Source organism: Struthio camelus, chromosome W (assembly GCF_040807025.1).
Source record: "Struthio camelus isolate bStrCam1 chromosome W, bStrCam1.hap1, whole genome shotgun sequence".
Classification (NCBI taxonomy): Eukaryota; Metazoa; Chordata; class Aves; order Struthioniformes; family Struthionidae; genus Struthio; species Struthio camelus.
In genome coordinates this window covers 69,225,715-69,241,940 of record NC_090981.1, presented here as the reverse complement: position 1 = coordinate 69,241,940, position 16,226 = coordinate 69,225,715, and the positions used below count along the sequence as shown (strand labels likewise).

The window sequence follows — 16,226 nt, the reverse complement described above, 5'->3', positions numbered from 1 at the left end:
TAATATTCCTTTGTTTGGTTTAGCTGCATTGTTCTGGGAGCTAAGAGAATTTTATTCGCAGCACCTTCCTAGCTTCACCTCTTGTTATGAAGTGTGCAAGTCCCTTTAACACGATTCCCTGTCTGCACTGATGGAACGTCATTTATGTTGGTTTTCAAACGGGAAAAAAAAAATTGGCTATGGTGAAAATAATTAAGATTACTGCCCAATAAATCAGCAATGAGAAATTATTTACATGTCAGGAGGTTGATGCCAGAAGCCACACTATTCTTCAACATAGTCCAGTTTTATTTCACACGCATATTTACACCAGGATGTTTAACACATACAGCGCATTGGGAGTGGAACCATCAAGAAGCTGCTTGAGAGGCAGACTTTTTAATCATTTTCCATACATGGCGACTTCAATCATTACAACATTTTCATACAGGTGTCTCATCATGTCATCTTTTGCTTGTAAACTGCCAATGAAGCCACATACGTCTCTACATTTACAAGGACAAGTCCAAATACAGTACTAACAAATCAATAAAACACTAAAAGCTTACACCAGAATGACAATACAAATTTTACTGCAGTGCTGAGAGATCTAGGCTGTGAAGAAGTTGAGGACTAGGGTTAACAAAATCACTGGAGTAGAGGTTTCACTAATGTGCAAATATCACTTCGATGAAAAGATACTTCCGTCACGGATTTTGCCATTTCCTTGCCAAACAATACTACCCCCACGCTGGCCTGCAGAGGCCTGACTGCTGTTGGAAGCGGACTGGACTGAACTCTGGATTGTTTTTAAATGTGAACAGTATGAGAAGTTTTGAGGGATCATCACCCTCTACAAATTAGCTAAGATAGCTTTCATTATTAATGCTTTAGCTTTGCTACATTTAACTCATTTTCAGGACGGGAAAAAAATTACTACCTCTCTTTTGCAATTAAAAAAAATGCACTATACTGCTTGCTTAAAACAAACATTTTTATGCATCTATAATTCAAAATGTTCTTTCACTATACCACCAAGAAAATCATTTGCAGGGTATGGTCAAACATTCCCACTGGGGCTGCATTTTGTTTCTGAACATAAACACATATTTATATATATACACTTTGAAACCTATTGTAACAGAAGTGATAGGATCCTGGAATACCTATGGGAGCATGTTTAAAGCATACGTTTCAGGTTTCCTTGTATGCATATAACTTAAATATATAATTATAATATTTCATTCTACAGATGAAGAGTTTGCTGGTTCCTTTTTTTTTCTTTTTCTAAATCTTGGAAGTTACATATATATCTTTATAAGCACAGTGTACATGCATGTTGTATTAGTTCACTTTAAAAAACCTCTGATATTCTACTACAGATTTTTCCACTATACACTCTGGCCAGAGTTAAAAAAAGAGTATAATTTATGGTAGTTTGTGTTAAACATTCCTAATGGTCTTTCTTACCTTTTTGGTTTGTGTGTTTGTTTTCTAAACAGTAAACAGATATGTAGTTTCTGGACTGTAAATCTCACTTTCATGTACAGTGTACTACACAGACCACCTAAAAAAAAAAAATCAATGCTTTTTATATTTAGAAGCCATTTTAAAAAGTCATTTATTCTTTTTGAGGGGAGGGAGGATTCTGCAAGTACCATTTTTACTTTATCATGTAAAGACAGCCACCTTCTGTGAGCATTTCAGACAAAAATGGCAAAGAAAAAGCTATACAAACATATACATCAATATGTTTAAATAAAATAGTATTTTATGGATTTTTTTTTTACTGTGAGCATAAACATATTTTCACACCATTAAATATTGCACAAAATTAGATATGTAAGAAGAGGGAAACACAGTTAAAGCAAATATTACCTAAGAATATCCCTACTTAAGAAAAATTTCAATATATCCATTCAAATGACTTACCTTGTACATAATTTTTCATAGCTTTTCTTGCCAGAATTGCTAAATACCAACAACATCTGTATCGTCTCCCTTGAGGGCTTGCATTCTTACTCTTTCAGCCTTCAGCAAAGCCAAAACGTGAACCTGCGACTCTGCAACAACTTATACGGTAACATGCCATGGCATAAAGGCAGATTCTAATTTCCCTGCAAGTTCCAGCGTAAATGGGAGTGACTTTCGGAAGAAAAAGGTCTTTTTTTTTTTTAAATAAATATCTGCATTCGTAGCAAAAAACACCTTTATGTATAAATATTCCTTTTTCAAGTTTGCTAGTCCATCTTCAAATGATTTTTTTTATTTACATGTGGATTATTATTCTTTCTTCCAGATTATAACAAACAATGACCGAGTACATCAGCACTTCCCACTCACTTAAGAACTTAACCTTTTTATGAGGAAATACGCCTCTTCAAATAAGAATAACGACCATGCGCTCCCGAAAACTCAATCCCTCACGACTGTGAGGCAGTTCGGTCCTCAGCAGGAAACCTAACTGGTTAACTCGAGGACACATAAGCCAGCGATCATCCAGTGGTCACTAGAAGAAAGTGCATGTAAACATAGAGCCTGTTTGGTAAACAGTGAGATTCCTTAAGAATCTCCAAACCAAAAACAACATCTGTAATTAGGGCTGCTGCTCTTAATTCAACATCCAATGAAAAGGGACTAGATCCAGCCCAACTTCAAAGCCTGGGTTTTGGTTCCTGAGAACGCTGGTCTTGCCAAGGAGCGCGAGCACAGTGCTACGGATTTTTCCGTTTCTGTTGCACCAAGCAACAAGAACGTTTCCCCAAAGCCATCTTCTTCCCTCCTCTCAGCTGCTGGGAAAACCCACCCGGGACAGCGTCCCCGTGCTGCCTGGCCGGTGCGCGCTGCCGAATCGCTAGCTGGCACGAGCAGGGCTCTGCCCTAGGGAACATGCGGAAATGCTGCAGCCTGGCTGGTCCCCTCCATGGCTTATGGACGCACTGGTGTGGGCAAGCCAGCGTTCAAAGGACACAGAGAAAGAAAAAGGGAGAATTACAAGGAATCATAAAACAGAAATGCATTTCTAATACAGGTGGAATTACTCTAGACCATAAACCGGTGCTCCTTGCCGTCATGAGCCATGAGGATGACGTTACGATTGGACGTCCAGATCAGTCGTGCCAGCTTGAGCGCGTTGTGGGACCCCGGAGAAGCGGGCTGCACGGGGGGCACCTGGTAGGTCTTGATGCAGCGGAGCTGGGGCGCGGAGTTCAGCATGCCGATGCTCCCCAGCAGCGAGGTGTTCATCTGCGCAAAGAGCTGACGGTGACCACCCGCCGACGGAGAGCCGGCCCGGCCCAAACGCGCCCGCACCCTGCCCCACGCGTCGCGAAACTTTAATAATTGTTGCTGATCCCGGTTATCTAGCTGCTGTCTCAAGTGAGGTTTAATTAAAATTCCATTAGACTCGAGCCAAGCAATGCTGTTTAACTGAAGAGTGGCTGGGAATTTAAGCAAAGTGCTTGATGTTTTGGGGGACGCTTAACGAACACAATACACAACTTTGCAAAATGAAAGATTCAATAAATTTAGTGGGCACATTTCACTGTTCTCCTTTGATGGGGAGTTTATAAAGTGAGCTTAACTGCATAAGTGTATAGCACTGCACGCTATCTTAAGGAATCCCTCCAACACAAGATAAAGGTGTTTCATATGACTAAATGAAAAAACAAAGTACAGCAAAAAATCTGTTAAATTCTCACCTGTGTATAGAACTCAGTAAAGTTTGGCAGCTAGTGACAATATTGATCTCATAGTTTGTCCCATATTTTTCTTTGCTAATGTTTTCCGTGATTGTATCTATTTCAAATTCAATTGTGAAATTTGAATCAATAAATTAGCTAGGAATAGTACATAGTTTATTCAGTACTTTGAAAATACCACCTCTGCTTTATTTTTGTCTTTAATAATAAAGAATTTATTTGGAATTTAAGGAAAAATCCATAAAATATTAAGAAGATTATATTTCTGCTAGAATATTTTTATTTGTCAAAAGCAGAATGACAATAGAGCTCATGGTAGGCAGAGTAAAGGAAGAATAGCCCTCGTGATGGGTACAAACAGAACAAACAGTAAGAGCTCTGCTCATTTTCTGGTCTGTAAGTAAATCATTCAGATGTTAAACATCTGAAGAGATCTGTTGAGTTACATTCTTTGGAAAGCAGGCCAATTATTGCTGATGTACGCTGCCTAGTTCCATGGTTTTAAAAACGAGATTCACTGCTTTCCTCTGAACGATCCACAGATACAAAATCATACACTTTCTGAAATGCTTCTTCACTCTTGAAACCCTTGCCCTCCACCCGCACTAGGGCCCTAGCATGTACGCAGAGCCGGCAGCTGACGGCCAGGCTGCGCGCCTACGATGCGACACACAAAACCTTGGCAAATCTCAGAACATTTAAGGCGTGTTATTGCTGATATCCTGTTCTGAATTCTGATCAGTGGAAAGTGTAAGCCATTACTTTTTTCTGGCTCTTCTCAGCAGCAGAACGGTGTCAGAGAGTGTAAATCATGGCATCTCTAGCAGGGAGCATGCAAGCACCACTGACATTTTCACAATTTAAATCATCTTGAGTAATAACCCTTTTAAGATGACTAATGTTACTGATTTTCCTGCATTAATAATAGTGCCAAATAGAACACAGAAGGGAAAAAATCACTAGTGCACGAGGTCACATTTTAAAACTAAATGCGTAGGTATGTTTAACTCTTTACGTAAAAGCTAGCTTAACATGAACATTTATGCACCTGGAGGAACGTGGCAAATTCACCGTTTAAAACTCAGACCTGAACATAGCCTGTTTCTTTTCCTACTTTAAAAGATCAGGTAAAAAATCAAAATCAATAAGTCTGATTGCTTTCCAGATTTTCCCTGAGTATTTAAACTGAATAAATGTAACTGATGGATGAACATTTTTGCAGTTCTCACTTACTGTTTCACAAAGCTCACTATATAGTGATGGATAATAATTTAATACTTTTTACGGCACCTGTAGAACTACTGAATGACATCAGAAAACTGGGGAAATAGCTTAAATTATATAACCGATAACTATGACTATACTGAGTCCAATTTTATAGTCTGATTACTCTAAGACTCCTGATGATTTTAATAGTCTGCGCACATTGCTCGATCAGATCAGTTGTTTCCAAACACATTTGTAAGTCTGAAGCCACGTGAAGGCATGCTCACACACACACACACGCGCACAAATCCTGCCTAGGGAATGTAGGCAGCATTGCCTTGGTTATCTGTCCCATCGAGCTGCGCGTGTATCTACAACTGACAAAAAAAATACTGACATCAGATTACAATGAAAAAGATTGCTCACATGTTAAAAACAAGAAACCTGCAGTTATTTTATATAATGCTGGCCTGATTCTCAGCTTCTCCTTCTATTTCAGACCCTCCTTACATTGTTTATAGCTCAGCTCTCCTGTTTGCAGCATTATTAAGGACGTGAAAATCATCTCTGCGCTGTGCAACACAGCAAAGCGCAGAGGGAGCAGAGCAGTTGCGCCAGCTGGGAGGAAGGGCCGGGCCACAGCAAGGACAGGAGTAAGTGATCATCTTAGTTGCTTTGCATCATGCTTTAAAAAAAAAACACAATAAAAACACCTAAGAATCTCTTTCTCTATTTGGATTTATTAGGTTCCAGAAATTAGAGAAGAAAAACACCTACTGGGACAGGGAGTCAGAGCAGAAGTAGCTGTCTTGGCCTGCGCAGAACCAGTTGGGTGTCTCCTACATGGCTCTTAATTTTATTATTTGGACATTTTAGATATGTGAAATTGAAATATTACAATAGTACCATATTTAAATCGAAACATCAAATATGAAAAAGTTTATTATTTAAGAATATTCCTTGATTGCCTAGAAGTTGCATACTAATTTGTATGCAAACAGCCCCTCATCCCCCAGGACAGTTACATCTGCAAGGACTGTTTATATAGAAACAGCAAAAACCCTCAATACAGAGGCAGTGATATTCAAAGCTGTCTCCCCAAACCAGAAGAACAAAGAGGGAACAGTTACAGCTCACAAGCTACCTGGGACTTGGGGACTAAGCCTGCATTCACCAGTCTTTCTCAGATACCTCCGTGAAGCTGGGAGAGCTGCTCGAGACTGTGGAGGAGTTTCATGGGACCTGACGTGCCCAAACTGGGGGGAGGGAAGGAGAAGCAGAAGTCTACAGGAACAAGCTGGAAGGTCCAAGTGCTGCATCTTAGTTCTGTACAGCAGTACTTGGACAGTGTGGGAAACATAAAATACAATCAAAGATGGTTGTACAGTATTACAATAAATTGGAAAAGAAAGAGCTGCTGAAGAATGCACACTGCAAGAACTGTCCCAGAAGTAGTCCACTTGCACACACGTTTGCACAACTCCGAGCTGAATTATACAAAAATGTATGAAGTTTGACCAACTCTCCAGGAAACAAACTGAAAAGCAGCTAAACTGGATTAAAAAAAAAAAAAACTATATGATTTTGCCAATTTAGCCCTCATCTGTCTATATGTACCAGCACCTGAGGGGGGTGCGAGTAGACAGAGGAACACCCTCGCTCCAGGTAAGACCGGAAGCAAGCACAGGCAGTGGTGGCACAGCTCCATGGAGCTTTCAAGGAACAGAACTGCTGTGCTGAGCTTTCAGCTTCTGCCTCAACTGCAGAGATTTTCCTGTTTGCAATTATTTCATGTAACATGATCAGTATTTCCTTATGTAGTACACTATTACTGAACAATGTAAAAAGATGTCCCAAATACTGCTTCATCAGCAACGTGTGTGCACACAGATTCAGATAATAACAAATTCTTACCTGCCAGAAGGAGAGATGACTGTCTGAATTGGAGTACGTGGCAAGGTACCGGCCATCAGGGGCAAAAGCTACAGCAGTTATGGGTCCTTTATGGCCATGGATAGTCTGACAAGAGGGGAAGAGGACAGTAACTTAGAAGATTCATTACTCAGCACCACAACGATGTTGCACAGACCTTTCAGCAAACACAGATGTAACAGTATATGAACTTCCAGAAACATTTTTAAAAGACAGAAATAGATCATAGCAGTCAGTAAAAATTAACTACTGTGTTCAAAAGCCCTGGAAGAAGAGGTCTCAAACAAGTACTGCAACATCCTCCTGCTATTTCACTATTGTATCTTAGGTCTCTTTGCAACTAAGGCAGCATCTACAACCTCTATGCGGCTTTTCTCTAATACTAAACTTCAAGAAGGGGTATAGTCCAGACTTATATTTAAATCCTGAATTCCTTTCTCCCAGTCTTTCCCTTCAGTGTTTCCTACTATGAAATATCCTGGACATAAGGAGAAAGCACCTCCGCGGGCAGCGGTCCCCAGAACGGGCATGGCTCCTTCCGCGCCTGCTTTGACTTCAGAAGCTGTTTGGCTTTTGCCAGGAATTCCAGCGATAATCGTTGTGCGATGTGAGCTGACGAATTACATGAACGATACCCAGGAATATCATACTAGTACCACAGTTGCAGACCTCTACCTATATACTTACTGTAGGCTTAGCAAGTGATCCTTGCAGAAACACACAGAACAAGTTGTGCATTTTCTGTTATTCTAGTACTAATTACTCTCTGATTGACGTTCTGTCAATCGGCAAATACCTCGCAAAAGAAAAGGAAGCCTCTTTTTCACCAGGTTTTGCTTCTCTCGGCCAAGGGAGGACCGGATGACTACGCATACTGCTCCCGCTCGCTTGAAGGAACGGCAGCAATTTCTCCAAAAGCCTCCAGAGCCTCCTTGCGCACCACGGGCAGGCGCCACTCTCGCAAGGACGAAACGCGAATTTCCCCCTCTCTGATCCCTAACGCCAGGCGCTCTGCAAAGCCACGGGAGGCAAGGAGCCGCGAGCGGCTGCTAGCTCGGTCCCCGCGTGGGAGGGAGCGCCGGGGCCCCGGGGAAGCAGGAGCTGCGCGGGAGCCCCGCTCACCCAGCCGGGCGCCCGCTGCTCTGCTCGTGTTGCCTCCCTGGGCCGCTCCGCACGCCATGGATTTTCTGGATAATCCTGTACGCTTATTACACACTAGCAATGAATTAAAGGGGTTTCAGATCGAAGAGAATAATGCAGAACAAAGTGAAAAATGAAATTACTTGCTTAATTCAGTCTCTACACAATATTAAGGTGCTACCAGTTAATGCCGCAAGCCGCGGAGCAGCACCCAAGAGGGGATGGTGCCGTTTCGCAGGGTCGCCCCGCCATTCGTTGCTGCCCCACCAGCAGGCGCTAAGGGTGGTCAGCAAGCGCCACGCTAGCGACCACAAAAACGGCACGGCTCCTTCCAGAAACAGCTGATAACGTTAAAATCAGAAATGAGAAAAATGAGCCAGCCTCAGCCAGTGAGAATACTGACAGCAAAATCTAACACTTGCCGTTTTTTGCACACGGGGATTTGTGCTCACATCTCCTCAGGGCCCTCAAACGCCTCTGGCCACCCCAAAACATGGAAGCGCCCCTTGAAAATCACTCACCTAGCTGCATGCGCTTAAGTTCCCCTAAGTTTTCAATAACTTGACGATTTCTTTTAAATGACTTAATAGCTGCTTAGCCAATAAAATCTAATTAAATCATTGGATGAACAAATTCTCTGCCAAATTTCACTTTTTAAATCAAAGCCATTTGTCAGGTATATGAACAGAAATATGCCTTTAACTGAAATTTTTAAAATATATAATACTTATACTCCAAAAAGTAGGTTGTAAATTGCAAGTCTATAACAGCCTTCACGTGGCTAAGCGGCAGGCAGGGAACGATCAGAAGTTCAAACTGGGGAAGGAAAAAAAAAAAAAAAAAGAACCATCCTCCCAACTCCGGCCTTACAAAACAGTCTTTACAAAAATGCAATCCAATTCCGAAATTTAGATTTGTAAACTTTTTTTTTTTGCTGGCTTCCTGGTAACAGCACCAGAGGCTTTTCAAAGATCAGGAAGGCAGCTTGGAGAGCGCGTGGGGTGCTAATCGTTTGTCCACATCAGATGTTTCACCTCCAGGTTTTCCACCACGTGAGTACTGTGGTATTTTAAGGCATCGCATTCATGCCACCGTTGTTTCTTTCAGCTGAGCATCAAGTATTGCGCACAGAGGAATAGCAGCGAGAAGACCACAAGCTTCATTCAAATGGTACAGTGACTGTAATAATATTTTTGCAGAAATGTGGAGTTTTCGGTTTTGGAGAATGGTCCCAACCCTGCATGGGCAGACGCTGGCACAGAGCCAGCTCCACGCATCGACACTGAGCACAGCGACGGCTGCATTTCGACGCTCACAACTCATGGCTTCCTTTAAGCGGCCTTCTCTCCCCCAACAAACAATGCCGTATTTCCATTGCAAATATTTAAGGATCTATGTATGTTTACAAAGAAAATATACCTGCTAGTAGCAAACAACAGGCACACAAACCTCGGGACGAAGTACCTGGGGTTGCCCCGCTGAAACACAGGGGGCTCTGGGAAGGCAGAGGCTGGAGCCCCGCTCATCCCACACCGGTCCACATAACTGTTTATGTCCAATCTTCAGTTAACTAGAAGCATGCAATTAAAATACTTTGGACACTGTCATTATAAATGTAACTAAAAGTTAAAACCTTATATAGTAGATGAAGTGTAAGGGAATTTCTTCAGAAGTAACAGTCAACAACTGGAATGTCCTCAGTATTATCTCACATAGAGCTTAAACTATCATTTAAAAATATATACTTTTCATAGCAGTTGATGATCACAGAATCACAGAATGGCCAAGGTTGGAAGGCACCTCTGGAGATCATCTAGTCCAACCCCCTTGCTCAAGCAGGGTCAGCTAGAGCACGTTGCACAGGATCGTGTCCAGACGGGTTTTGAATTTCTCCAGCGAAGGAGACTCCACTACTTCTCTGGGCAACCTGCTCCAGTGCTCTGTCACCCTCACAGGAAAGAAGTTTTTCCTCAGATTCAGATGGAACTGCCTGTGTTTCAGTTTGTGCCCGTTGCCTCTTGTCCTATTGCTGGGCACCACGGAGAAGAGACTGGCCTCATCCTCTTGACATCCCCCCCTTCAGATACTTGTACACGTTGATGAGATCACCTCTCAGTCTTCTCTTCTCCAGGCTAAGCAGGCCCAGCTCCCTCAGCCTTTCTTCATAGCAGAGATGCTCCAGTCCCCAAATCATCTTCGCAGCCCTCCGCTGGACTCGCTCCAGAAACTCCACGTCATGATACGTTCTCCATACACATCCTTTGCCATCAAGAACATTTTCCAAGACCAAGTTATGGATGCTTAGCTCAGGACAAGCTTTCACAATATTTAACATGACATACCCTGCTGCTAAAGCAAATACTTGTACCCAGCTTTCTGGAAACAAGTCAGACCCTGAGGAGAATACAAGAGTCAGTCTTGTATAAGAGTCCTATTTTTTATTCCTGGTTCTGCCACTGATTTGTCATGTGAGCTTCAGCAAATCAAGCATCATTCTGACTCTCATTCTGTGCTTACCAGTATGGTCTCACAAGGGTTAAACAACTTGTATAAAATTTCCAGCAATATAAACACGTGCATCAGAAATGCAGTGAAAAATTATTCCACTTGTCAACCTGTGGTCAGAGTCATAGTTAAGAGGTTTTTCTGTTACTTGAGGTTATTGTTTAACAATTGCAAAAATATGCAGACACTTTACACAAGATTGGCATTCATTTGTCTTACGTGTTTTCTAATGCTTTGGAGATCTCAACAGTGGCAAAACCTGGCAGCTCGCTTCCTCGCTTACCTTCCCTGTGGGTATAAAGTTTCTGAACGTTTGCCAGCGCTGGGATTCTTCCCTCTGGTACGTGGTACGTGAGTTTACTTCAGTCATTAAGTGCCGATTTCTTATATCCAGTACAGAAAACACCGTCTGTCTTCAGAAATCCCATAGAGAGGACTAAGGTTACGGAGCTGCAGGAGAAGGTAGTCTAGGTATGACGGACCAGATAGAAATGGCGCTGGCCAAGGCTGCATGGGAAGCCAACGCAGTAGTGCTGTTGCCGGGATAAGAGGAGACATGGGCAGAGTTACAGGAAAAAGCAGGCTGTGAACAGCCTTACAAACGTACAGCAGAATCTGCCACTGCTGCAAGATAGCTAACGAAAGCAGAAGAAACGCAGCCAAATATATAGGAATATCGAGTGCAGGACAAACCAAAAAAAGGTTGTAGATTCAGGTTTTTTAAATTCAAGATGATATACACAACTTTCTTTCTGAAGATATGACTTTCTATTGGATTATCATAATTAAAATTGTATTAGAAGTGCACAAAGAAATCAAAGTATTTCTTCAAAAATACACGGTAGCTGCTCTTTCTGCATTGGAAGGCTCTGTGCTAACCTTAAAACGGCATGACTTTAAATGTTTTCAGAAAAGATTCTGTAACCCTCAGAACTGTATTAGGCTTGGAGAACAACAGAAGTGCCCCTTTGGCCAGCTCTGAGACACTTCAGAAGACAAAGACCTACGAAGACAATAAACTGCACTTAAAATGAACTTTATGTTAAGAATTCATTAATATATTTATTCTGTATCATGTAAACAGGCAGTGAACTTCAACAGAACCCCAAACGCATGCCTTTTATATAATCCTTACTCCTTAGTATGAAAATCTGAAAGGGTAATTAATTAGATCATCCAATGTTCAGAACCATCAAACTCTTTAGCACTTAACAAGCAAGTAATACTTGTCAATAAAAAATGTTTTGGTAATACAGAGGTGGAAAATCAATACGACTAGCACACTTGTTGCTCTCTTTACTACTGAAAATGTGTTGCAATAACTGCAATCCTCCAGGGAATTAATGTGCTTTGTTATTTAAAAGAAGTGCTTCCTTAATTGATGCTAATCCTTTAAAGTAAAGATTTTTTTTTTTAGTGCACTATCTAAATGCCTACTTTCCAAGGCTCATCTTCCTTTTTCCTAGGCACAGGAATAAGCATGACAAAAGAATTTGCTGCTGCTCATTCACAATACTCCGCTTGCCCCTGTGCATCGGGTGTTCAGACTTTGCTGGCGGGCACAGGTCTGCTGCTGTGCCGAAGGCTGCGTGAATGGATTACAACATTAACGCTTCAACAGAGAACACGTGATAAAAGAATAACAAAGAAACAGTGTTTTAAGTGACTTATGATTTGCCGTTTCTCCACTCTGAAGTAGTTATATTAGTACACAAGGAAAAGTATGCAAAAAGCTATGCAATGTTGGTTTGGGAATAGTCTTAATTTTGAAGAGGAGATATGGTGGGACAAAGTGCAGCTGTTTGTCGTTTCCTTCTGCCCAACCAATTGTTTTTTAATGGGAGGACGCTCCTGGGAGACTATTTGACTTCTGCACCTGCCACCGTCGTCGTCCTTTAACGCATGATATACTGAAGCTATGACAACCTAATTCTAAGTCCAATATTTGCCAAACCCTACATTGAACTGTATTCTTCTGTTAAAGGTGATGTAAAAAAATAAACATTCTGTATCGCTGCAGCAATTCTAATAAGTACACTGGAATACACATTTTAAGCTGATAACCAGGTGATTTATGTACTGCTATAGAAACATATTAATATTTTACTGCCTTTACTATTAGATATTTATTCCCCAAATCTCAAGGGTACTTTACCTAAGACGAAACCAAAATTTTACTCGCCGCGAAAGCAGCACGCCTGATGCCCCCCGCGGAAGCACTACCACGCCAACAACCACCATGCGAAACAGGCAGAAAACAAGAAGTTTGTCACAGCTAGACAAAACCCTGAAGGAGACCCACCTGCTTCGAGCTGGGAAAGGCCAAGAACGATCAGCTCCAACTTTTGCACGGGGTACAAATCATCTCGGAACAACGACTGGTTATTTGCAGATTAAAAAAAAAAAAAAAAACCCAAACAAGAGAAGATTCTGCAAGTCTTTCACTGATCTGCAGCGAGGCCCTGGCAACGACTTTTGGCTTTTTGGCTCCGCCACAGCCACCTCCTAGGAGGGCTCTCTGGGAAGCGACCTGAACACAACGGAACGCAGCAGTCACAAGCCTACAGCTCGCTACTTTAAAGGCAGAGCCTACCAAAAGGCCCTTAACAACAACCTGAAACGTTAAGCTGAAAAAAAGGGGCCTGCAGTTTGCTATCAAAAAGTAACTCTCCTTCTGCTTGTCCCGCACCCCCTAACCAACCCCCTCCCCAAAAAAAAACAAACAAAAAACCCCATCTGTCCAGAACAGATCTTACCAATACATAAAGCTGGGTCTCAGAGTACTCATTCTTGGCTTTTTTAGCATCACGCTACAAAGAAGATAACCAGAAGTGAGATATGAAAAAAAAAAAAAAAAAAAAGGATAGTGGCGATTTCCTGACGGGCACGTCTGTCTCCGAGGTCTCTTCTGGAAGTCCATACGCTGAGTAATTCCATATCCCACAAACAACAGTTGTCTTTTGTAATTAAGAACCGTAAGTTGAATTTTAATGTTAAATTAGGGTACAGGGACCTCCAACATATATACAGCCCAAATCATTCAGAGGAGTAATTATCAGTCTTTGAAATGAAGGTAAAATGGTTGATCTACGAAGTGAACGTATAAAATATACACTTAGAGAGACTATATATGTACATACATAGACATACACACACACATACATATATATGCATATATACACACGCAGGCTGCAAAGATAAACAAGTCATCTCAGCACCTTCTCTCTCTTCTCGGGTTGAGAGTCACCACGGAGATGACCCCGAGCTCTTCATGAACTTCTTGCATTTTTCATGTGGCAAATTTACTGATTTCAGAGCACACCCACTTAAGAAACGTACCTGCATCGGAGAGGAATATCCGGATTTCCAACAAATGACAGAAGTTACCAAATTTCCACAACGTTGCTGACCTTTAATTTCCAACTTTCCAGTCTACCAGCTCAGCCCCACACAAGTATGATTTAGGTAATTCTTCACCATATTTCCGTTTTTTATGGAAATACAATGGATTCTGAATAATGCAAAGCTTGACATTTCTTATACTTAATTGTGAAGGACATATAGTAAACACACCGATCTTTGCGCTTAAAAAATAAGAAAAAAAAAAACCCCGTAAAACCTTTGGTTTACAGCTAACGGCCCCCTCGTCCCCGCGCGGACCGGCCGTCGCAGGCGGCTCTTCCCTCGCGGCCCGCGCTGCGGCACGAAGGCTCCCGAGGACGCGCTGCGAGGCGCGACGACCTTCTCGCCGAGGAACCGCCGGCCCGCTTCCTCTTTCTTCCCCGTTTGGCCAGCCGGCCGCCGTGCCCACCCTCGCCTTCCACCTCACCGGCCCGTGACCGTGACACAAGGGCGGAAAGGCACCGCCGCGGTACGACGTGTTACGCTAGACGCGCGCTGCACGCCGAACCCAGGCAGCTCGGGTCCGGGCTCGTTTTGAGCAAAACCCTCCGCGGCCGTTTCCTCTGCAGGGGCCTCCGGCGCGGGGGGCCGGAGGGCAGGCCCAAGGCCGGCACGGCCGGCGGCCGCGCGGCACGGCCAGCCCGTTTCAGAGGGAGCGCAGCCGCTTCCCGGGGCGGTCCCGCGCCAAGGTGCTCCCTCAAACCTTCCTACAAACGTTGCAAAAAAAAAAAAAAAAAAGGAAAAAAGAAAAAAATTCCCTACTCTCCAAGCAACTTAAGGGAAACGCCTAAGATAATAACAACTTGACAGTAAAACAATTCCAGTCCGTTTAATAAATAAATTTCTGTGATAGTTCAAGTAATACCGACAATCGCAGTAAAAATTTCTGAGAAAAGAACACGTTCGCATCTTTAAATTAATTTTCTTCCTGTCCTTCAAGTGGCTTCTCAATAATACCAAGATAAAGACAGAGTCCATGTATTAAATTTTTTAACTTAATAAAATATATAACTTCATTTTTAATTTTACTGTAACATCATTTTGCATCAGCCATTACAATTACTCAGTATTAAAATGTGACTTGCGTGAGGTGACAGCCAGCATACAATGAGAGCAGAAAGTGACCTTGAACAGCAGTGTATAAAAATACATTTATCACCGAAACGGCACGCTGGCTGCCAGTCAATATGTGCCTCTCATTTGTTAGGAGGTTCTCCTGCTGTGATTCCCTCATTACAATTTGCTTTTACTTCCTGGGCAAATGACAACCAGAAAATGAGGCAGCGTCTTTCTTTACTGAACTTAATCCAGACAAAATTAGATGACAGCTGCAGCCATCCAAGTGTTACGGGATGTTTTAAAGAGTTTCTCAAACGTACGGCTACAGATCCTAACCACCACAAGACACGACACAGAGCAGCCAAGATCTAGCCTTACGCGCCCTCCAAACTATCGCTTCTATTAAAGCGTGCACTTGGATCTCCAGGAATCAATCCAGCCTACCGTCCAAACACCCAGGTGTTTACAAACATTTGATTTTTTTACTCTCACTTTAGACTTTCAGATGGCAACATCAAAATCCATATGGCAATTAATTACCCCCAAACATATCAACCAGTCATTCCCTAGTATCAGCAGCAATTTTTTCATCTATGAATCTAATGCCATTGATCTTCAGAGGTGTACAACGCTGTAGCATCATCTCAGAAGATATGCATTCGTACGTGTTAGACCACAGGGTATTACTACTGAAATTCAAATCTCCTTGTCAAGTGCAGTTTTAAAAGAGGTTTCAACAGCGGGAAGGCTAAGCTTCATGCCTTAATGTCTAGGAAAATAACTGCAAGTGTGAACTATGAGTACAACTAGGATATTCACGTCTACAAAAATGGAAGAAGAAAGTGCTAAATATTTTCTTTGGGTTCTTAAAGAGTATTTTGAGACACATGAAATTAAATATTAATTATTTTAAATTCCTACAAAAAGGAGTACACTGATACTTACAGATCGATTGTGTAAAAAATACACAGCATGAACAGGAATGTAGGGAAAAAAAACCCCACACAGGACACAACAGATCTCTCCCTTTACACGTGCCCACTGCTATGGAGCACCGAAAAGGTTTAGATCCTGAACCACAAACCCCTGCGGGCTGACGCTCCGCGGGTGCGAGCAAGTTTGGGCTGATATCCCAGCTCCAGAGAGCGCTCTACAGCAAGACAAGACTGAACGTCTCCCAAAGACCCACACCACGGAACAGGTCACCGCTTATTACGTGGACCTCATTGAGCCAACCTTCAGCACGTACCTCACACCTTTAATGGGAACGGCCCTGGAAACTGCTAGAAAGACCAAATTAAA

General features: G+C 42.4%; 1 protein-coding gene across 3 annotated transcripts in view; it reads right to left on the bottom strand.

The window, feature by feature from the left end:
- Window positions 1–267: 267 nt before the first annotated feature.
- Window positions 268–16,226, bottom strand: part of LOC104138517 (WD repeat-containing protein 7) — a 177,384-nt gene continuing 161,425 nt past the window's right edge. For all 3 annotated transcript variants that reach the window (XM_068925161.1, XM_068925162.1, XM_068925163.1), the window contains 2 exons: window positions 6,801–6,905; window positions 268–3,225 (listed from right to left, as the gene is read on the bottom strand). In XM_068925161.1, coding sequence (XP_068781262.1) covers window positions 3,022–3,225; window positions 6,801–6,905 — 309 coding nt within the window. In that variant the 3' untranslated portion in view covers window positions 268–3,021. The remainder of the gene's footprint in view (window positions 3,226–6,800; window positions 6,906–16,226) is intronic.